At 45.3% G+C, this 23735-nt stretch overlaps 1 protein-coding gene across 5 annotated transcripts; it reads right to left on the bottom strand.

Annotated features, from left to right (window-relative positions):
- Nucleotides 1-770: 770 nt before the first annotated feature.
- Nucleotides 771-17831, bottom strand: LOC126642141 (myosin heavy chain, skeletal muscle, adult-like). Of its 5 annotated transcripts, none has more exons than XM_050319525.1 (38): nucleotides 17628-17831; nucleotides 17396-17539; nucleotides 17148-17304; nucleotides 16798-16825; nucleotides 16585-16699; nucleotides 16399-16491; nucleotides 15800-15863; nucleotides 15536-15634; nucleotides 15337-15440; nucleotides 15120-15258; nucleotides 14360-14478; nucleotides 14113-14262; nucleotides 13136-13306; nucleotides 12097-12438; nucleotides 11941-12021; nucleotides 11353-11440; nucleotides 11135-11252; nucleotides 10852-10975; nucleotides 10630-10766; nucleotides 10273-10528; nucleotides 9095-9337; nucleotides 8813-8989; nucleotides 8583-8728; nucleotides 8405-8495; nucleotides 7927-8316; nucleotides 7557-7683; nucleotides 7340-7458; nucleotides 6865-7061; nucleotides 6328-6511; nucleotides 6077-6242; nucleotides 5789-5913; nucleotides 5287-5595; nucleotides 2766-2969; nucleotides 2293-2418; nucleotides 2034-2204; nucleotides 1842-1946; nucleotides 1603-1698; nucleotides 771-982 (listed from the first exon to the last, which is right to left on the bottom strand). In XM_050319525.1, the coding sequence occupies exons 1-38, from the start codon at nucleotides 17829-17831 to the stop codon at nucleotides 827-829; spliced, it is 5865 nt and encodes a 1954-aa protein (XP_050175482.1). In that variant the 3' UTR covers nucleotides 771-826. The 5 variants fall into 5 exon arrangements, with proteins under 5 accessions (XP_050175482.1, XP_050175483.1, XP_050175484.1 ...); XM_050319526.1 differs by having other exon boundaries at nucleotides 11941-12023; nucleotides 12129-12438; XM_050319527.1 differs by having other exon boundaries at nucleotides 12139-12438.
- Between the last annotated feature and the right edge of the window lie 5904 nt (nucleotides 17832-23735).

The raw sequence follows: 23735 nt of genomic DNA, 5'->3' as shown, positions 1-23735 counted from the left end.
CTATATGTTACATTGGTTGGGGTTTATCCCAGTGTTCCCACTTCTACCAAGCTCTTAAATAATCTCAATTTCATTTACAACAGGAACCTTCTCTACTAGTATTGCCCATTCTAACAGAGAAAGTAAGAAACTGCAATGATCTCTTACCCAAATAATTGATTGTTAACAACTTCTGCATGAAGATATTAATAAGGCTGCCTGACCTTTAAATTTGCTCAGAAACAAGCCACTCTCTAGAGCTCCTGGCCTTTACCTGCCTTGTTTAAAGGGGGCAGCACCTCAGTCCTTGCATAAGTTCCTCCGTAAGGACTCAGAGACATCCAGGTATTTCTGGGGCTACAAATGTTTTTCTTATGGGGCAATTTACCTCTGAATACCACTTGCCCAAGTGATAATGTGACCAGCAATGAGAACCTCTGAGTACTGCAGCCAGAAAGAGGCAAAAACATTTTTGCTGTGCCAAGACAGAAAAAGTACTTGTCCTGCCTTTTTCCCTATCCTCCCCCAGTATGGAAATTAAATTAGTCTTATTCCCTCCTTGGTAATGTATAAAGACACAGAGGAGAAATACAGGAGATGGGATAAGTAAAGCTCTACTGCTACCCAAGGGTTAAAACAAAACAAAATATTTAATTTGAAAATCCCCCACACTTATGTAACTGGAGAATTGAATTGAAGCAACCAAAAGCACCGATTTTGCTGTGTTTGCGAAATTCTCTTTATTCTCTACATACAGACATGGTGATAAACATTTCTTGCAGAAGGAAGTGACAGAGGGTTCACATTTTGTGCAGCCCGCAGGTCACTTTGTTGCCTCATGGCATCCTCACTCTTCCTCTTCTATCTTCTTCCCATGAAACTCCCGGCTCTTCACTCGGAGCTTGTTGACCTGGGACTCTGCAATGTCAGCCCGTTCCTCGGCTTCCTCCAGCTCGTGCTGGATCTTGCGGAACTTGGAGAGGTTGACATTGGAGAGCTCCTCCTGTGTGGGGAGAGGGAGTTGGTGATGAGGAGCCCAGGGCAGGGATTTCACTCCTCCTGCACCTCGGCCTTGTGGGGCTGCAGCTCTTCCCTGGGGGAAGGCACAAACCTCCATCCCCCTCCCACCACCGCTCACATGTCAGCTCATCCCAACCTCCTCATCCTGCCCTTCCCAGGATCCCTCTGGGAAAAGCATCACCAGGACTGTGTCATATGTGAGGATCAGCTTTGTCACTTGGATTTGTCACTTGTGCTCTTATTCTCCCACTACTTGCTGCCTGATTATCAGGGTCACTTATCAGGCTGAGAAAGACCCTGAATCCTTTGGCTGCTGATTATTAGCAGAGATTCAGGAACTGCTCAGTGAGTGGATGTGGCCCCTGGGTTTGTTTGCTCTGAGCTCCTGTATGAAACAGGCTGTAGAACTTCCCTCAGTTCATCCCTGACTGCAAAGTGCCAAGAGTTCACCAAGGCCTGACGACACGACAGCAGAGCAGTGAGGCCAAGGCTGTTGTGCCTTGGGAGTTTCTTTCAAGCCCCTTTCCTGGTGTTCAGCCTCATTCAGTGCATGTGCTGCCCCAATGGAAGGTGGCCCTTGCCCATTCTTCCAGCAATACTTACAGCCTCCTCAGCCTGTCTCTTGTAGGATTTCACCTTCATTTGCAGCTTGTCCACCAGATCCTGCAGCCTGAGAACATTCTTCCTGTCTTCCTCAGACTAGAGGGGATGGTAAGGAAGAAGGAGAAAGAATTCTTGGTTCTGCATGACACAGGGTTAACAAATGCCCTTGGGGATGGTGTGTGCAAAATGAGACTTCCTGTGAGAAAACTCAGTCAGCCCAAGGAGGCCTCCAGCCTTACCTGGTAGGTGAGTTCCTTCACCCTCCTCTCGTACTTGCGCACACCCTTCACGGCTTCAGCGCTGCGCTTCTGCTCAGCATCAACCTCTGCTTCCAGTTCCCGCACCTGCAATGAGAAGCCCATCCCTGCAGCTTCCCTGGGGTGTCTCTCCAAGGGACAGGGTCACTCATGCACCAGCACAACCCTGCTCACCCTGGCCTCCAGCTTCTGGATTTGCTTCTTGCCTCCCTTCAGGGCCAACTGCTCGGCCTCTTCCAGACGGTGCTGCAGGTCCTTCACCGTCTGGTCCAGGTTCTTCTTCATCCTCTCCAGGTGGGCACTGGTGTCCTGCTCCTTCTTCAGCTCTTCTGCCATCATGGCCGCCTGAGCAGAGCAACAGGTGAGTTGTGGAGCTGGAGACATTTTGGGGAGAATACACTGACCATCAGCAATGGAAGGAGCCCCGACTCACATCTGTGATGGCCTTCTTGGCCTTCTCTTCAGCATTGCGGGCTTCCTGGATCGTATCCTCCATTTCACTCTGAATCTGAGAAATGTCTGTCTCCAGCTTCTTCTTGGTGTTGATCAAGCTGGTGTTCTGTGCAACAATAAACATTTAGTCCAGTTAGTTCCAAAAGAGAACACTTATTTTAGGAATGTACTGTTTCAGTGTAAAGTTATCTTCTCTAAATCTAATGTTGAGACCCTGTTGATGTATCTTGTGAGGTCATACACAGCTAGATAGCAGAGAGTTCTTAAAATTTAAAGAAGCCCTTCTGACTGCTGATGCAGTCCTACTCATTTAGCTGTAATCCATTTATTTGTATAAGTTTACTAATTCTGGTTCAGGTGAAGTTTTTTTATCACAACTGTTGATTTAAGAATTTGCACAGTTTAAAACTGTAAAGGAAAGTCTCATGGCTTTTTGAATCTCATGAGTCTAACCTGAGTGTGGAGGAGCTGAACTCTCTCACTTGCATCCATCAGTTCCTGCTCAGCCACTTTCCTCGACCGCTCTGTCTGCTCCAGGGCTGCCCGTAGCTCCTCAATTTCAGCCTGCAGCAGGTTTGCTCTGCGCTCCACCATGGCCACCTGCTCCTTCAGGTCATCCTGGGTCCTGAGAGCATCGTCCAAATGGATCTGGGTGTCCTTTAAGAGAGGAAAGAAAATTATAAGGCATCACAGCACTGATGCAATTGCCACTGGTCCAGTAATTACTATGGCAGTATAATATATATAATTATATATTTATATGTTAAATTATTGTCAGTAAATGCACAGTACCTAAGATTGTAAGCAGGAAATTGATTCATGGTATTGTGCTCTGTCCCAGGCTGAGTGACAGCCCTGCCTAAATTTTCAGCTGTGCGAGGGGAAGGCAAGCCTGAATTCAAACTCTGACTGACTGACAAAACTTCCAAGATGAAGGAAACTGGACAATTGTCCCAGCTTGGGGCTGCAGAAACAACTTCCCTTCATCCTCTGAAGTGCTGCTGTGTAACAGGTACTATGCTCTGGGGTTGAAAAATGAAGAGCATGTGAGTGACAGGATCCTATTATTCCATGTAGGCTTTAATGATACTGCAATAAGGCAACTTATAACTGTCAAAAGATGGCCCTCAGAGCAAAGGGTAGGGAACACAGGTGACAGAGTACTTTCCTCCAGTCAGAGGAAAGGGTTTAAGAAGGAGGAGAATGACTGAAAAGCTGAATGGGTGTTTATTGGGCTGTGTAGCTGATGCCATAATGAAGGGTTTGGCTTCTATGATCATGGGTATGATGAGAAGCTCTCTCTGTTGGGAGCTGTTGGGATTCACCTGAGCAAGTAGGGCAGGAGGGTGTTCACCAGCAATCTTGCTAGAGCTTTGAACTAGACTTAGTAGGAGAAGAGAATGGAGTTTTGAGTTATGGAGAAGAGCCAGGGCCTGCTGATGCTTTAGGAAGCAACAGGGAAATGTTCCAAAGGATTTAGGGTTCATTCCTAATGATAACTGAGGTGCCTCTATACCAATGCATGTAGCATGGGTAACAAAGGAGTTAGAAGCCCCTGTACATCTAGAAAACTCTGATCTAATTGCTGTCACTGGAGCCTAGTGGGACAAATCACATGGCCTGGAGTGCTGCATCAATGGCTATAAAATGTTCAGAGGGGACAACGAAGGGACAAGGAAGGGTCAAAGAAGGAGGGGTGAGAAGGTGGTGTCTGTGGATTGTTTACACAGATCTGTCTTTGTCAGTGATTTGTCAGGTTGATAGCTTATGAGTAAAACTTAGAGGCCAAGCCAACAAAAGGAAACCTTATGGCTGGTGCTTACTATGAGGATCCTGACCAAGGGGAGACTTGTAAACGACTGTCAAAACTTCAGCTATTGGAAGCATCACGCATGACCCAGTCCTGCTAGGAGACTTCAATCACTTTGATATCTACTGGAAAAGCAGCACAGCAAGCTGTAAGCAGTCCAGGAGATTCCTGGAGTGTATCAAGGGTAATATCTTAATTCAGGGGATAGGCTGCCCTACTGAAGAACTGTTACTGGGCCTGCTGCTTACTGACAGAAATGAACTAATTACGGATGTCAAAACTGGTGGCAAACTGGGCTGCAGTGATTATTCCCTGGTGGTATTCATGATTTTGAGGAATCTGGGCCAGTTGAAGAGTAAGGTCAAGACTGAATTTTAAGAAAGTGGACTTTCAGTTTTTAAGGAATTACTGAGTGGAACCCTGCTGAGAAATTGCCCTCAAGAACAAAGAAGCAGAAAAGAGTTAGGAACATTTTTTTTTAGTGTGCAAGAGCTCTAAATTGCCACTTGGAAGCAGTCAGGCAAGGAAGGCAGGAGAACAGTGTGGCTGAGCAAGGAGCTCCAGAACAAACTCCAGTGTAAGAAGGAAATGCATAGGCAGTAGAACCAGGAACATATATCCTGAGAAGAATATAGAGATGCTACCCAGATGTGTGGGGATAGGTTTACAAAAGCCAAGGCACAGTTGGATCTGAATTCCTGTTTTATAAAGTCTTGGTGTGGCCTCCCATTGAGTACTGTGTGCAGTTCTGGGCCCTGCAATTAAGGAAAGATATTATGGTACATGAATGCATCTAGAGGAAGGCAGCAAAGCAAGAGAAAGTGCTGGAAGGCATGTTGTCTGAGGAGTGGTTGAGGACATGAGGGTTGTCTGGTTTGCAAAGAAAGATGCTGAGAGGTGACCTCTTTGCTTTACAGCTCTCTGAGGTGGGGCAGGACAGAGAGAGGTGCTGATCTCTTCTCACTGGTATCCAGTGAGTGCATGTTGTGGATGTGCCACCACTGGAAGTGTTCAAGGTCAGGTTCGATGGGGCTTGCCCATGGCAGAGGGGAAGAATCAGATAAATTTTGTGGGTCTCCTTCAACACAAACACTTCAAAAAATCGATGATTCTATGATATTACACAAATGAGATTCCTATGTGCACATCCCAAGCTTAACATACCTTGAGCACAGCCTGTGTGTTTCTCAGGTTCTTTTGTGCCTCTGCAGCCACACGGTTGGCATGGCTGAGCTGGATCTCCATTTCATTCAGGTCTCCCTCCATCTTCTTCTTCAGCCTCAGGGCTTCATTCCTGCTCCTGATCTCGGCATCCAGGGTGCTTTGCATGGACTCCACAATTCTGAGGTGGTTTCTCTTCATCTGGTCAATCTCCTCATCTTTCTCTGCTATCTTCCTGTCAATCTCAGACTTCACCTGGTTGAGCTCAAGCTGCAGGCGCAGGATCTTCCCCTCTTCATGTTCCAGAGAGGCCTGGACAAGTGGACACAAGCATGAGGAACACTGATAAACCTCCTGCTTGCTTTCTAGGCAATTAGAGAATATTCCAGGAAATCTCAGCTGGCTGCTCTCCCCAGCAAGAACAGAGCAGAACCAAGGCCTTTTTAGCATTGTTTCTTCACTGCTCCTACATTTACTGCAGACACCAATGATTATGGCCGGGTACCTCAGCTTCCTCCAGAGCAGCCTGGATTTCAGCTTTCTCCTGCTCAATTTGCTTCTTGACCTTCTCCAGCTCATGAATTGCCTTTCCTCCCTCCGCAATCTGCTCGGTGAGGTCGGAAATCTCCTCTGTGGGAACAAAGACCAATGGCTTGCTCAGCCCCAGAGCAGAATGGGAAGGGCCCTGTCCCACCAGGGGGACAGGCACCTTTGCAGCCCTGCAGGCACAGCCCCCTGAGCAATGCTCAGCTTGGGAGAAAGCCCCTCCTGGAGCAGAGGGCCAGGGACTTACGCTGCAAGTTCTTGTTCTCCCGCTTCATTGTTTCCAGGTGGTCCAAGGACTCCTCATAGGCATTCTTCATCTTGAACAGCTCCGTGCTGAGCGAGCGAGACTCCTTCTGGGAGGCCTCCAGCTCAGCCTGCGTTTCCTCATACTTCTGCTTCCATTCTGCCAGGATCTGAAGAGAAAGGGGGCGTGAGGAGGGATGTGGCCATGCCGGGGGATGCTCTGCCCAGGAGTGCCGGGGCTGGGGCCCAAAAGACCTTGTCAAAGTTCTTCTGCTTCTTGTCCAGAGCAGCGCAGGCGGCATTGGATCGCTCCACGTCAATCATCAGGTCCTCCACTTCATTCTGCAGCCTCTGCTTTGTCTTTTCCAGGGAGGCACATTTGGAATTGACAGCTTCCACATGTTCCTCTGCATCCTGCAGGCGCTGGGCCAGCTTCTTCCTGGCAGGAGGGAAGCACAGGGCCAGCTTAGAGCTTAGAAGGGACTCAGTTCTGCCCTGCCAGGAGAGGGCAGTTGGCCACTTTGGGGCTTTGGAGATGAGCACTTTTCAGACATCCTAAAGGATCTATCCTTTCTGTGTCCTACCACCTAGGGAGGATTAGGCCAGTCTTAGCACTTCTAGCCCTAAAGCTTCCAACAGACACTTTTTTTCTCCTCCCTTCTCTCCCCTTTGTCACACAGACAGTATATCCCTGCCTTCATCCCAGCCCTGTCTCCCCCCACTCAGAGGCTCCCCTTCCCCTTGCCCAGTCTCAGTGTTCTGCAGTCATTTCTCCTCCCACTGCCCACGTACTTGGCCTCCTCGAGCTCCTCCGTGCGCTGAATCGCGTCTGTCTCGTATTTGGTTCTCCACTGGGCCACTTCGCTGTTGGCCTTGGACAGGGCGCGCTGCAGCTCCCCCTTGGCTTCCTGCTCCTCCTCATATTGTTCCCGCAGCAAGTCACAGTCGTGGCGAGCGGACTGCAGGGCGTGGGCCAGGGCGTTCTTGGCCTTGGGAGAGAGTGGGATTGGGTCCAGGAATGGCAATATCCTGGGAAGTCTCTTCCAATGAATTAATTTCACACTGCAAACAGGACTGCTCAAAGATTGTTTGCAATGAAGGACAGATGTAAGCCTGGAGGTCTCATCCACAAATCATACTTGCTGCAGAAATGAAAACCTTCCCCTAGTATGGCAGGGTCTACCTGTGCTAAGTAGACCCTGCCCCCATTAGGAAGTGTGACGTTACAAGCATTTTGAATGGCCAGCTTTTGGAAATCGGAAATTACCTTAATTTCTTCCTCTAAGTGTCTCTTGAGCTCCTCAATCTGTTGGGTGAAAGCCTGTTTGCCTCTTGACAGCTGAGAAATCAGAGCATCTTTCTCCTCCACCTGTCGGGAATATTCACCTGGGAAAGCACATGAAAAAGAGCCACTTTCACTGTCATTTGAGACCCAAACAAGCCTGTTTTAGGAGTCCCACCACACACAGGGGAGTCTCTCTCACCTGACTCTGTCTGCAGACGAGCTCTTTGAGCATTGAGGTCATTGATCATGCGCTGATGCTCTTCTTCCTTTGTCTTAATCTCACTCAGCTGGTCTTCCAGGGTGCGGCACATCTTCTCCAGATTTGCCTGGGGAGGTCACAGAGAGTGAGAGAAGATTAGGATCTAGTCACCTGCTTCTTCTGAAGACCAGGACTCTAAACAGAAAAACATGACCAGACTTGCAAGCTCTGGACTGTTCCTTGGAGTTAGAAGGTAAGAAACACAGTTCCATACAGAGACAGGCAGTTTGATGGTAACCAGGCCACAAATGGAAATGACCTATTTGAGTGTAATTGATTTTCATGTGGTTTTCAGTAGAGTTTTCAATACCTTGGCTTTGGAGACAGACTCCATGTTACTGGCCAGGTCATCAATCTCCATCTTGAGCTCACTCTTCTCCTTCTCCAGCTTCTGCTTGACACGTTGCAGGTTGTCGATCTGCTCCCCGAGCTCAGCTGTGCTGTCCGCGTGCTTCTTGCGCAGGGCGGCAGCCGTGGCTTCGTGCTGCAGCGTGGCCTCTTCGAGGTCGCGGCGCATCTTCTGGAATTCTGCCTCCCGCTTCTTGTTCATCTCCACCTGAGCTGCCGTCGCCCCTCCTGCTTCTTCCAGGCGCTCGCTGATCTCCTCCAGCTCCCTCGACAGGTCAGCCCGATGCTTCTCTGCTTTAGCGCGAGAGGTTCGCTCGGCCTCGATTTCCTCCTCCAGCTCCTCAATGCGGGCCTGCAGAACACCAGGGACCCTTCTCACCCGTGCCCTCCTCCTGCCTGAGCTGAGCCTGGGGCAGGCAGGGCAAGGAGCAGACACTTGCCTGCAGCTCCTTGATCTTCTTCTGCAGTTGCATGCCCAGGGCTTGTTCATCCTCGATTTTGCTCTGGATCTGGCTGATTTCAAAGTCTTTCCTTTGGGCAAAGCAAAGGGTGTTACAGCTGAAAGCAAAAAGCCAAGAGCTCCAGCCCAGCACTGAGGTGCCCCAGGGCCACACTTACTTCTTCAGTTTCTCATCCAGCTGCTGCTTATCATTCTCCAGATCCATGATGCTGTCCTGGGCCAGCTTCAGGTCTCCTTCCAGTTTCCTCTTGGCTCTCTCCAGGTCCATGCGCAGTTTCTTCTCTTGCTCCAGGGACCCTTCCAGCTGCACACAACAAGGCCATCAGTGCTCCACCAGCCACGTCCAGCTCCATACCTGTCTCTTCCTGCTGTGTCTGCCTGTGCTTACATCGTCCACTTGCTGCTCCAGCTTGGTCTTGGCTTTGGTCAGTGTATTGACTTTGTCCTCTTCTGCCTGCAGGTCATCCAGGGTCTGCTGATGGGCCTCTTGGAGGGCTTTCTTCTCTTTTGTCAGCTTGGCGATGGTCTCGTCCAGGGCTGCCATCTCCTCGGTGAGGTTTTTCACCTTGGGGAAGAAGGGAGCAAGTGTAAATAAAGGAGGTAGATACAGAAGTCCTGGAACAGCAGAGGGCTCTTTTCCGGAGTGTGAGTGAGATTTTCTGCCTCATACCTTGTTTTCCGTGGCGTGTTTTTCCTTCTCCACCTTGGCCAGTGTCAGCTCAAGGTCATCAATATCTTTCTTCAGCTCTGAACATTCATCCTCCAGTTTTCTTTTCTTGGCTGTCAGCTCAGCATTGATTTCTTCCTCATCCTCAGCCCTTTCAGTCACTTCTTTAACTTTGGCTTCCAGCTGGATTTTTGTTTTGATGAGCTGGTCACACCTTTCCTCAGCATCAGCCAGAGCATCAGCTTCCTGGTGGAAAAATACAGGAAGGATTATTTAATGCTAAAGGAACAGATGTGCACTTTTAAGACCTTTGGAAGTGCTCTCGGGGAAAAAAATTACTGTGCAATTACATTATAAATTACATAAATGTCATAAGTTTTTTTTTTTCTGACCTTTAGAATCATCACTGCAGCTCTGGTGCATTGCATTTCACCTTATTTATTTCGTGTATCTGAAAGTCACTTAGATTTAGTTTTCCTTTTCTCCTTAGAAAGTGATTGTTTATTACAATGTACTATATTCAAATTTCTGTGGAAGTATTGAGAAATGCAATTAACTCTACCGTTGAGGAAATACTTGAAACTCGGATTAGTAGTTTTATACCCAGCTATTGCAGTCAGTGGAAACTAGAATAAAATTCACCTTTATTCAAAATAGACATTTCAACTCAGATATGTTGCCAAAATGCTGTCCATCATTCTGAGAGGCCAAATGGTTTTAGAGACAAACACGGTGCTTCTCTTTTAAATTGTAATGGGCATCTGTGACTTCTGGGGGTAGTAGGTACAGGAGCAGAGGTGAGGTCTACTGTAAGTAATGACACTTGGCTCTTCAGTTCAACAACTGATTTAAGGCAGAGTAGGAGGTTAATTATATCACTATCCCTACTCCACTAAAGTGACTACAATGAATCTTAATGTCATGAACTTACATGGGACACATGTATAAGGAGGTATTAAGACTGAAAGCTTATTCTTTAGATTAAACTCCATTTTGCAATAGTGAGACTAAATGGGAAAAGAATGTGGCCTGAATTTTACATTTAATTACATGGTATTAGACTTAAAATATTTTATAAGAAAGCTTAGAATGCATTTTGAGAGTCCTGTAGTAGGAAAGAAGAGTTAGATCTTTTTGATTTACTTCCCCTATAAAGAAAGGTATAGAAAAATGTTACTCACAGCCTGCACTTGGAGCTGCAGGTCATTTTTCTCCTGCACCAGTTTCACCATTTTCTCCTCGAGCTCCTTCCGTTTTGCCTCAGACTTCGCAAGCTCTTCCTTGGTTTTCTCAAACTCCTCTTTCATGTTGGCCATCTCCTTCTCAGACTCTGCACTCTTCAGCAAGGGCTTGATCTTGAAGAACAGCTTCATCCAGGGCCAATGTTTGACGTTCATGAATGCACGAATGTTGTACTGGATGCAGAAGATGGACTCCCTGGAGCACAATTCAAATGTACAATGAATATTTTCAGTCTGAAAAGTGTCAACACTTTCCCCCAAGCACAGTGGCTTTAACTAAGGATGAGGAATGTGTACCTTCTCTCCACCATTCTCTGGTACTCCACCCTCATCAGAAAGCCTCTGCATCTGGCCTGTGTGCGGGTGATGAGCTGTGCCAGCTTCTCATCCCTCATCTCCTCCAGGAGCCCCAGCAGCCCAGCTTTGAAGAACACCTTGGAGAGGGAATGTTGCAGCACACCACTGTCAGGCAGGGCAAAGCACTGGCCCAGAGTGAGTGAGGGAATGGGGGGTTTGTACCTTGGTGTGTCCAAATTTGTACTGGGTGTGGTCCACATCGATTGACCCAAGGAGCTTCTCAGAAGCCTTCTTGCTGTCGATGAACTGTCCCTCTGGGATGGCACTGGCATTAAGCACCTTGTATCTGTGAAAAGAGGAAAAAAAGGCTATTTTTTCCCAACCAACACGCAGTAGCCACTTAGCCCCACCAGCTCACATAAACTATTCTTGACAACAGAGCCAAATGGACCCATGAATGGACCAACAGCACTTTTAACAATGCTGAGAAGTGCAGTGCTCTTACCTCTGTTTGAAGTCAGCGTAGAGGACTCTGCTGGGGAACCCTTTCCTGCAAATCCTGATCCCTTCCAGCACGCCGTTACAGCGCAGCTGGTGCAGCACCAGCTCGTGCTCCATGGCACCTGAGCAATGCAGAGCAGAGCACAAAGGAATGGCACAGATTCCAGTGCAGAGGGGAATGAATGTGCCAGAGCAAAACCTCTTCCTACTTGAGCATCTTACCAGGTGTTTTAGTCTCATTAGGGATGATGCAGCGCACAAAATGGGGGTGAGTGCTCCGTAGATTGGTCATCAGCTTGTTCAGGTTCTCCTGTGGGATCATATGCTGCAGCTTAGAATAAAGAAATTTACTTCCACATGCTTTGTACCTAGATGTCAAGGAACTAATATAATGGATCTTAGGAGAAAGAAGCTTTCAAATCGAAAATTTAGATTTAGATAAACCTTCCATGTACTTTTCATTAAAAATATTCTCATAAAAGAGTTAAAAATTTTTCACCTTATTTTGGATGAAGTAAAATATTACTCTATAAATCTTTTCTGGCAAGCCTTTGGGGGATTACTACTTACATTACATGCCAGATTCTGAAAACTTTTTCTCAAAAAGAATGTGAGTTAAGTCCTATTAGAAAGTCAAAGTATCAAATAAAGACTCGATCCTAAATTTGAACAGAAAACTACTAGGGAAAAGCACTTCATTCTTATTATTGTTCTTCATTCAAGTAATGTCAGAAGGAGAACCCAAGTGTATTTAGCTCAGATTTGACACTCTGTTCATGTGACTTTACAGACAGTGAATCCATCCTTTACCCGGAAAAGAGCTGAGACAGTCTGGAAAGAAGAACCCTTCTTCTTGCCACCCTTCTTTCCACCACCAGCACCACCACTAGCCTCTTTAAAAAAAAAAAGGAAAAAAAAAGAATTTGTCAATATATTCTTTTTTTTTTTATTGCATTTACATATCACAAAGCTTGAAAAATAAAATTTATAAAAATAACCTGTTTCTGCTCCACCATAGGAAGCAAAGAGTAAGGCCAGGGTCTTCACAGATGATTTCTGGTACAGCCCAATGACAGTTTCATTCAGGGGGTCCTTGTTCTTCTCCAGCCACCCAGTGATGTTGTAGTCCACTGTGCCAGCGTAGTGCACCAGGGAGAAGTGGGCCTCAGCCTTGCCTTTGGCAGGTTTGGGCTTCTGGAAGTTGCTGGACTTGCCCAGGTGCTGGTCATAGAGCTTGTTCTTGAAAGAGGTGTCAGTTGCCTTGGGGAACATGCACTCCTCTTCCAGGATGGAGAAGATGCCCATGGGCTGAGAGATAGTTCAATAAAAAAGAGAGACTGCCTGTAGAATAATATGACTATGACTTGGTCTCAAAGAGAAGATAGTAAAAGACAGGAAAAAAAAAAAAACTTTGCCATTGAGAACATTTCTTTCTGAAAAGTGAGTTTAAAAGATTCCCCTGCTTGGCTCACACTTTGTCACAGTGTTTCAGGAATGGTTTTTGTGCCAAAAACCATGTTAAAGATCAGGAGGAGAAAGAATATATTGAAAAATAATTTTCACAAATGCATGCATTGCAATTTACTTCTGCTTTTGAAATTTCAATCAATTCCTTTAATTATATGGTAATACAAGAAATCTCAATTTCTTGCTCTCAGACATCAAGCACTGACTGTATTGGCCTGTCCTTACTTTGCTTGAACTGTATAGAAAAAAATTTATTGTTCAGATAACTTTATTCCAGAACCTTAAGAAAATATTTTCATGTTACTTCAGCAGCTGCTCTGTGTTTTTGAAGATAATAATCAAGCAAATGGAGATACCTTCCATGCAGAGAATGTGCGAGAATTACTTCTACAGTTTTCTCTGGACTTTGTAATATCTATTATGCATAATTAGCAGCAGATATAGACATATTTCAACAACTAAAACTAAGGCATTAAGCAGGGGAAATTTAAAATAATGTGTTCCTGAAAATGCAAGACATTTTCAAGAGAAAAGGTACCTTCTCAATGAGCTCAATGCAGGCAGCCAGGTCCATCCCAAAGTCAATGAATGTCCACTCAATTCCCTCCTTCTTGTACTCCTCCTGCTCCAGCACGAACATGTGGTGGTTGAAGAACTGTTGCAGCTTCTCATTGGTGAAGTTGATGCACAGCTGCTCCAGGCTGTTGAACTGCACAGTGGAAAAAAACCACAACAACCAGCCCTCGTCAACATGCACAGTTATTGATCCTGCCTTTATCAATCTTCTCACAACTGTATTATCAGGACCACATCATAACTGAATCTATATGCAGCTAAACAAAGAAATACCTATGTAATGAAATTGAGGGTCTCTTTCAGAGCAGATATTCCTAGTGAATCTCCTAAAAATCATAAAATACTTTGGTAATTTTTTATTCAGTCAAAAAGGTGAGTGCATGCTCTTGCCTCCAAATTTAAAAACTTGATTTCTCTGGTTAACATTCCATGGTTCTTAAAACAATTTACACATCTTTAACCTGTTATTAGCTCAGTTGGTTAGAGCATGGTGCTATTAACACCCAGGTAATGGGTTTGATCCCCATATGGGCTATTCGATTAAGACTTGATGATCTTTGTGGGTCCCTTCCAACTCAGAATATTCTGTGATTCTGTGATATAGTTGTCATTGGGTCTCCTAGTTCTGCTCTAGAACCTCTTCTATAAAATTATTGTAATTCTGTTGGTTTATTTAACCCTTCACATTAAGCTCAAACTGTTATACCATAACGCATAAAATTCTTTTTGCTGCTTCTACACAAACAGAATCACTTTGTGCTTGTGTTGATGAAGCTTTTGAGGATTTTGTTCTCTGCTATAAAGGAAAATGATGGGATTTTTTTTCCCATAAAGTTGCAAATGATTAGCATGTTGAGCCTTCAGAGGACCATTGCTTGCAAGTCCTCTGATATAACAACCTCTCACTGCAAGAGTAGTCCTCAAAACTGGAATCCTTACATCGAAGATCTCGAAGCCAGCAATGTCCAGCACACCAATGAAGTACTGCCTGGGCTGCTTCGTGTCCAGCTGTTGGTTGATGCGAACAACCATCCACAGGAACATCTTCTCATAGACAGCCTTTGCCAGGGCACCCACTGAATTGTTCACCTAAAACATGGAGAAAGGTTTGGAGGTTACTACACACAGCAGAGAAGAATCAACACCAGCCACCAAAGCATATTCCAGATTATCCTATTTTTCCTACCTGCTGCACCGTTTGGCCCTTGGTCACATATTCATTCCCCACCTTGACTCGGGGGTAGCAGAGGGCCTTGAGCAGGTCTGCTGAGTTCAAACCCATCAGGTAGGCAGCCTTGTCAGCAACTAAGTAGAAGGACAAGAAGATAGAAAAAATAAGACTAATATGACATGCAGCACTTTGAGTGATGAATCCTTTGCAAAACAACTGCAATATCGAATGTCCTTGTGATGAGATCCTGTGTACTGGATCTCAGAGAAACCATGACATAGTTATTAAAAAAAAATAAATCTTTATTTTGAATGCTTTACAGAGCAGCACATCTAAAGGCTCTTTGTGTCTATCTAGAAGGAATATGTATTTATTAAAATTAATACCTGTATTCATTAGTAGTTTTCCCCTAAATAATAAATGGTTTATGAAGTAGAAGTCCTAATGCTGAATATAATCCCTCCATTTTCTTTAAAAATCAACCTGAATAAGTTTTTTAAAAATCTTCCCCTTCTCAGTGGTTTTAAGCACACTGAGCAGGCTATGCTAATTCAGAGTGGTAGCTCAGGAGAGATTTATGGGCATATATGTAATTGATATTGCAGATAATGATTAGGTAGTAATCAAAAAAAGGGTATACTTTGGATGGCAGTTTCACACCTCTATTCTATTTCACTTAAGCACATTTGTACTGTTTTCTTTCTCCATCTTCCCAATATTGAATTATTATTGCTACTTCTATTTCTAACAGGTCAGCCAAAGATTTTGTTGATACCTTCAGTGCCATCAGGCTCTGCCTGCTCCTCACGCTGCTTCTGCTTGAACTTCAGGTTCCCGTAGTGCATGACTGCCCCTGTCAGCTTGTAGATGGCTGTTTTCTCATCAGCACTGAAGCCCAGGATGTCAATGGCACTCTGGCACCAGAAACAGTAAAATAAGAGCTTTGTCTTGGAGAGATGACTATAGGTACAATATTCTTAATTGCTACTCACATCTGTGGCCATCAGCTCCTCCTGGTCGTTAATGCTGGCAACAGTGATCTCACCTTGACTCACAAACTGATAGTCATATGGGTTGGTGGTGATGAGGAGCATGTCTGAAAGTAAGAGGGGATATACAGGCTAATTTTAGTCAAGTAAGTAATAGTGTGAACTGTTCAGCAACCTTCCTCCAGTTATTTATCCTTCCTACCAATTAGCTCTGGCTTCTTGTTGGACATGATCTGATAGAAGATGTGGTAGCTTCTTTCTGCCTTGAGCTGGAAAGTGACTCTGGACTTCTCCAGCAGATCTGGAGGAAAAATTTTAGTTAGAAAAAAGAAGAGACAGAAAAAAAAAAATTAAAAAGAAGATAGGAAGAAAAACAGGGAAGACAGGATAGATGGTTGGATGAAAAGATGTTGTATGGGTGACAGGTGAGGAGATGGATTGAGAACAGTTCAGGAAAGTGTCTTACATGTTTCAATATCTGCAGAAGCCAGTTTTCCTGTCGCACCAAAATGAATTCTGATGAATTTGCCCTTTAAAGGAATTAAAGTGTCTTAGGATTTACAACATAAAAAAATATATCTGAAATGAAGAGTTTTTCCATTTATTCTATGGGGCACAAGATTTTTACTTAGAGACATTCCACCATTGACATAAAGTTGTCTTTTTCATTTTTGACCAAAAACCAATCAACAGTGGCACAACTATATTTTGTGTAGGTGGAATGTATGAATGTGAAGGAATGTGTGGGTTTCCTCAGGGAAACTACTCTATATCCTGCACACAGAGACCAGTTGCCTTAATGATATGAAAATCGCAATTTAAGTAGTTCAGCTGCTTAAATCTATATTGCTAATAGACAACTTCACTTCTGGTTAAATAGACTTGAGATAAAGCAAATATATTATTTAATTAGAAACTCTCTCCCCTTCCTTTCTTCCTTCCTTCCGTCCTTTCTTCCTACCTTCCTTTCTTCCTTCTTTCCTTCCTTCCTGACCAACAGAAAAGGATAACTGACATAAACTTCCATTTCCTATGTTTGAGGAATCATTTTGTTAAGCAACTCACAAAGCGTGAGGAGTTGTCGTTCCTCACGGTCTTGGCGTTTCCAAAGGCCTCCAGCAGTGGGTTGGCGCTGATGATTTGATCCTCAAGCGTTCCCTGTGGGGGGGAAATTATTGATGGTTATCATTTCCAGAAACCTTGTCAGGAACAGAGGAAAACATTGATGTCAGCATGTGTCAATTAATTTACCTGCATTTTGCCTGATGACTGCTCCTCCTTCTTCTTGTCCCCGCTGGCTGCAATTGTTGCAAAGTACTGGATGACACGCTTTGTGTTCACAGTCTTCCCGGCCCCGGATTCTCCGCTGGCAGAACAAGGAGAGAAGCAGAGAGCGTGTGGTCAGGCAGGAGGGGCCCTGGCCCTGGGCAGCCCCACAGGGACCCGAGCAGGGGGTGTACGTACGTGATCAGGATCGACTGGTTCTCCCGATCTGCGGAAGAGGCAGAAATACAGTACTTAAAACTCAATGAACAACAGAGAAAGAATGAAACATAGTCAGGTAAGTTAAATGTTTTGTCTCAAGTCAGAGTGACTTAAACAAAGAAATGAACATCCAAAACACATCACTGTGTGCAGAGATGTCCTTCCATTAAAAGAGTAGAAACAATGTTATATAGATTGTAAACTCCACAAAAGTAATTGTGGTTTAGAACCATGAAAGCCTTGAAAAAGTCCCTTTATATTGCTGAGACAGAGTATCCCGTCAGAGAATTTAATGGTCCAATCCCTCTGAGAAAGACAGAGCCACTCACCAGTCAGCATGAACTGATAGGCGTTGTCAGAGATGGAGAAGATGTGTGGAGGGGCCTCCTGGCGCTTCTTGCCTCGGTAGGCCAACACCACCTCCGGGTTGTACACGGGCAGCCACTTGTAGGGGTTGACAGTGACGCAGAAGAGACCCGAGTAGGTCTGCCAGGAAGGGACACAGCACGTTGGCTTCCCCTGGGCCTGGCAGAGCAGTTCCTGCAGCTGCCCAAAGGAAGCTGCTGCTGCCACTTACGTAGATCATCCAGGCTGCGTAACGCTCTTTGAGGTTGTACAGCACAGCGGGTTCGTGGAGGTGGGTCATCATGGCCATGTCCTCGATTTTGTCGTACTTGGGAGGGTTCATGGAGAAGATTTGATCTTCCTTCACGGTCAGGGTCTGTCAGAGGAAGAAGGACATAATTGGATGTCAGTTAAGAACCCAGAGTGGGAAGAAGATGGTTCCTTCAACCTTGTTTTTCACTCACCTCTCCCCCTTCAGTCTTGACAGTGACTTTCCCTGATTCCCTGCTCTGAATTGTCCCTTTCACAAAGGATTCCTTTGCGTGTACCACAAAGACGGATGACTTGGCATCAAAAGGCTTGTTCTGGGCCGCAATTCTCTCCTTCTCTGACTTTCGGAGGTAAGGAGCCGCCTCCCCAAAAATGGCCATCTCAGAATCCGAAGACATGGCTACACTTTATGGAGAGGCTTGTCAGCAGAGAACACTGTGGAAGAGTAGATATATTGCTCAATTTTGTCAAAAATAAGCTGTTTTTAGTTGGGGAAAAGAAACTACATTGATAGTCTTAATAGCCTTTTGGAAGGAATTGCATATTTTTTGCATTGATGGGTTTCAATAGTTATGGAAAATGTGAAAATTATATTTTGGGAGATTATTTGGCTTGTGCTGAAATTACATTTAAAATAACCCATAACTTTGTATTCGGTATTCAGGAACTCTATTGTGGAATAAAGAATCTCAAAAATCCTTTCAACTGCTTAGGCACTCCTAAAATTAATTTGAAATTATTATAATGCTATTTTGTCCCAAGTGATACTAATTCGCAAAGCTTAGAATGCTTATACTCTGCTGTATGGAGTAGCATACTGAAAACTCAAGATTCTTAGTGGCTTAGTTTCAGTATTTAAGACATTTGTATAATTGTATTGATAATACACTTCTTTGCTAATTTTATTGAGTTCTTTAATCCAGGCATAAATTGCAACACTGTCTGTCAAAAGAAGAGTAATACCTTTTCAGAACACACTGAGATACGTCCTTTTCTAGTAATTCCTTTTGCTTTTTAAAAACACAAAGTTTACAACACAAAGTTTCAAAGCTCAAATCAGAAATTTAAAAATAAGGTATTTTAAAGGCAGCATCAATTTCTCTGAACTATTTCTTTCTTCCCCTTGTCCTTCCCTCTCACTCTGAGGAAAAAAAAACAAACGGTGGGCAGCTTAGGAAAACATTTACATATCTCTTTCTGTATAGAGTTAGGTACCTGATATTTACACAATAATATTGTACTGCATTTGTACTAAAATGAGAGAATAACAGGATAATTCTTTATTTGTGTCTGGAGAAACAGGTTGTGGCTTCCAGATGAGGAAAGCTGCAGCTTCCATTTTTGAGGCAGAGACCAGACAGAGCAGCACAGGGGACAAACAGCAGTGCTGTTTTTTGCAGAGGTGACAATCAGATCTCGGTTGCTCATATTACAGCTCTTTCTACTCTTACTGCTTTAGTGACTCCGTGGCAAATTTTGGATAAAAGATCATATTAATTCACATGTTCTGAGGCAAAATGTTGAATTTTGTGCAGTTTTCCTACTGTGTTCTTCTTGGTCCAGTTGTGCTGCTGCACCAGCAATGATGGGAAGGCAGTGCACCTCACTCCCTGCTAGGGGACATAGGCAGAAGTAAAGAATGTCCCCATGGGGATTTCCTGGTCTGCCATGAGTAGTCACAGACTTCAAACATAGCCACCTTAAGAATGGACCAGGTGATCTTCTGAGGTCTGTTACAACCTGGGCTGTTCTATGATTCAATGATTCCCTTGAAAACCTTACCAATCTTAGGCACCCACCATCCTCTACTACAGTGGATTTGAAAATATAGGGTGAAACAATGACCATTCACTCAGCCAAACGGAAACCCCACCCAAAGGGATCTGTGTCTGCCCTCTAAGAATCAGTAAATCAGGTTCTTACCTCCTGTGACACCAGATGAGTGGCTTGCAGGCTGGCAGTTGGTCAGTGCTGTAAAACAGAAATGGCAGTTCCCTCATTGCTGTGCACAGAAATCCAGAGTGAAAACGTGCAGATGCCTTGAGAGCAGGTTTATAATGGAGCCTCCTCCTGGACATGAGCACTGGAGGCAGCAGGAATGTTGTGGCACACAAGGGCACCATCCCTTCCTACCAGCCTGTAGACCCCCCTCACTTACCTTGGAGCTTTCCCCGGAGCCAGGGCAGACGTGTGGAGGGGACGTTTTATACGATCTCCTCTGCAGATGCTGCAGATGCCTCCTCTTTCTTCGGTCAAAACATTTTTGGCAAACATTCTTTGGCTAAGCATTGTCTGGCAAACTGAACTAAGGGCATAATTGTCATTTGACATGACTAGATATAATTAGAAAATTTTGATGTCTTACTGGCTATATGAATACAGCTCCTATAAATAATGTGACAAGGGTGTTAAGGAGGGAATCTGGACTAGTCAAAGCACTTAGAGAACTTGGATTCAGGACTTATGGATTCTATTGCTGCCTTTCCCACCGACTCACTGTATGACCTCGGGTAGATTGCTTGGTATGTCTGTGCCTCAGCTATCCCAGCTGTGCAATAGGAATCTCAGCTTTTATCTTCCCCTGTTGATGGTGTGAAGCTTGTAAGAAATGCCTAAGAGCAATACATTAGAAAGGCTACTAAGAGGGAAGTATTACTAAAAGCATTTGGCGGATGTGCTGGTAAGATCCTGAAAGTAAGGGAGCAATCTGGGTCCTGCAGTGTGATAATGCTGGTGACTGAGAGTACATGCATGGCAAGATGGGACAAGGGACAGAGATTTGGTCACAGAAATAGGAAGGTGGGGTGTAGCTGAGCTGCTGGGTTGGGTCTCAGAGAGAGATATGAGGTCACTTGTGATACACGACGAAGAGCTTGTGTGCACACTCGGGCAGATATGCCCATCTGTGCACTTCAAATTGGAAAAGAAGTGGGAGATTCTCCAAGAATGGTTGTTACAAACCTGTGCATGAATCTGTACTAAGGGGACTGTCAGAAGATGTGGTGCAGTTGAACAACATGTGTTCCTCTTTTCTTAATGATGCTCTAATTCATCAGAAAGTACCCCTATTGGCAGCTCAGGAAAGTTGTTTCTTATGCCTTTAATCTGTATCATAAGTAAAAGAGATCCTTGAGGTAAAGATTTGGGCCTGTAGAAATCTATGCCATTGGAATGTTAATACCTCTTTTGACAAGGAATGGTTACAGCACATTACAGAATCTAGAAACCATACATTTATTCTTTTTCTGCAAGAATTTCTGCTCCTGCAGAATTCAAGAGCCTTTTCACCATCCCAGAGCTCAGCTCACACACACAGAGAGCAACCTAGGTAGAGGCTTGTAGTCCTCAATTTATCCTTCAATACATGGCACTTGATTCCAGTTCTGCTAATACAAACAAACCATGGTCTCAGCTGAAAGCCTGTCTTCCATCTGTGTGCCCCCCCTGTCAAACTATCTAACCAGGAAGAAAACAAAGACCCTTTCAGCCCTTCCCTACCCACAACTCCCAGAAACCAATATTTTGCAGGCTGGCATTTTGCATATTGAAAGAGGCCAGTGACACAGGACCCAAGTTAGAAAAAGAATGCATGACATACAAGGCAATACAGAGCATCAGGCACTTCCCTGTGCATGAGGAACTTGCTCCAAGAAGGGCTCTGACATTGCAGCACACACATTTTGGGTAGTGGGCCCCAACTCAGAACCCGAGTCTGTTTCGAACATATTCCAAGTGGTCCAGTACCCCAGAATGGTATTGGTCCTGGCTGAGAAGGGGACAGGAGCACCTTGTCATATCAGAGCATGGCTTTAAGAATGCCACTGGATGACCAGGGATGGCCATGACCTCTCCAGGGTGTGAGAGCAGAGGTTGGGGAGGGAGCTCTGAACTCCCATTCCCAGAGAAGGTGTAATACAGAATCAAAGAGTCACAGAATGGTTTGGATTGGAAGAGACCCTAAAGGTCATCCCTTTCCAACTTCTCTTCCATGAAACTGGCAGGAACACCTTCTATACAATCTTGCTCCAAGCCCCATCCAAACTGGCCTTGGACACTTTCAGGGATGCAGCTGCCACAGCTTCTCTGGGAAACCTGTGCCAGGGCCTGATCACCCTCACAGGGAGGAATTTCTTCCCAAAGTGCCACCTAGCCCTGCCTTCTGTCACTTTGAAGCCATTCCCCCTAGAGTCATTCCCCCTAGAGCCATTCCTGTCACTCCAGGCCCTTGGCCAAAGTCCCTCTCCAGCTCTCTTGGAGCCCCTTTTGGCACTGGAAGGGGCTCTAAGTTCTTCCTGGAGCCTGCTCTTCTCCAGGCTGAACAGTCCCAGCTCTCTCAGCATGTCTTCATAGCAGAGGGGTTCCAGATATCAGAGCGTCTTTATGGCCTCCTCTGGACATACTCATGCATGTCCAAATTGTTCTTATACTGGGGGCCTCAAAGCTGAATGCAGTGTTCCAGGAGGGTCTCACCTGAGGGGGTAGAGGGCCAGAATCCCCCCCTTCCCTGCCAGCACACACAGCTAGAGCATTTTGAGCTTCTCATCCAGTAACACTCCCAAGTCCTTCTCCTCAGGGCTGCTCTCAATCCATTCTCCACCCAGCCTGTACCTCTGCTTGGGAATGCCCCAACCCACATGCAGGACTTGGCCATACTGGTCTTCATAGAGTTCACATGGGCCTACCTCAGTCTGTCCAGGTCCCTCTGGTTGGCATCCCTTCCCTCCAGTATAGGGACCACACCATGTGGTTTGGTGTCATTGGTACACTTGCTGAGGGTGCCCTTGATCCCACTATTCCTGTTGCCTACAGAGTTATTAAACAGCTCTGTTCCCAGTACTGACCCCTGAGGAATGCCACTCCTCTCTGGTTTCCACTTGGACACATACCTGTTGACAGCAAATCTTTGAGTGTGACCATCCCTTATCCACCAAGCAGTCCATCCTTCAAATACATGTCTCTTCTGTTTAGAGACAACGATGTCATTTGGGAAAGTGTCAAATGCTGTGCACAAGTCCAGGTAGATGACATCAGTCGCTGTCCCCTCATCAACCAAACCTCTAACCCCATCATAGAAGGCTGCCACATTTGACAGGCATGATTTGCCCTTACCAAAGCCATGTTGGCTGTCAGCAATCACTTCCTTATCTTCTGTGTGCCTTAGCTTAGTTTCCAGGATGAGCTGCTCCATGATCTGCCTGGCACAGGGGTGACACTGAGTGAACTGTAGTTTCCCAGATCTTCCTTAATTCCCTTTTTAAAAATGGGGGTTATGTTTCCCCTTTTGTAGTCAGTGGGCAGCCATGACTTGGGTGTAATGGGTAGTGGTTTAGCCATTTCCTCTGCCAGTTTGGGACCTGTGGATGGATCTCATCAGGTCTATGGACTTGGGCATTTTTAAGTTCCTTAAATGGTCTCAAATCAGATCTTCTCCTACAAGGTGGTTCTCCATTCTCCCACTTCCTGCCCTTATGTTCTGCAACTTGGATGCTGTGGCTGGAGCACTTGCTGGTTAACACAGAGGCAAAACTTATCTCAGCTTTCTCTATATCCCAGGTAACGAGGTCACCCAATTCCTTCCAGGGAGGACCCACACTTTCCTATCTTCTTCATATCACTAACAATCCAAACTTTTCTCTGTGCCCTTGCTCTTCCTGGCCAAGTTTAATACTATCATGGCTTTAGCTTTCCTCACCTTATCCATGGCTGCTTGGATAATTTCTCTATATTCCTCCCAAAGCTCCCTGTTCCTGCTTTCACACTCTGTAGGTTTCCCTTTTGTGGTTTAGTTTGTTCAGGAGTTCCTTGTTCATCCATGCACACCTCCTGGCATTTTTGACTGACTTGCTCTTTGTTGGGACACATCACTCCTGAGTTATCCCTGAAGATCCAAAGTCTGCTCTCCTGAAGTCCAGGGTAGCGAGCTTGCTGTGCACCCTCCTTGCTGCCCCAAGGATCTCTAACTCCACCATTTCATGGTCACTGCAGTCAAAGCTGACCTGGAGCTTCACATTCCCCACCAGCCTCTCCTTGTTGGTGAGAACAAGGTCCAGCACAACACCTCTCTATTGGCTCCAATATCACTTGAAGAAGGAAGTTATTGTCAACACATTCCAGGAACATCCTGGAGAGCTTATGCCCTGCTGTGTTTTCCCTCTAATAGATATCAGGGTGTTTGAAGTCCCTCATGAAGACCAAGGCTTGTGTGAGTATTAGGCCATTCCTATCTGTCTGCAGAGGGTCTCATACACTCAGTCTTCGTGGCTGGGTCCATAGCAGACCCCCACTATAATGTCACCTATTCC

Source organism: Myiozetetes cayanensis, unplaced genomic scaffold (genome assembly GCF_022539395.1).
Source record: "Myiozetetes cayanensis isolate MyiCay16 unplaced genomic scaffold, myiCay2020 scf22, whole genome shotgun sequence".
NCBI classification, from domain to species: Eukaryota; Metazoa; Chordata; class Aves; order Passeriformes; family Tyrannidae; genus Myiozetetes; species Myiozetetes cayanensis.
This window is presented reverse-complemented; position numbering and strand designations above follow the sequence as displayed.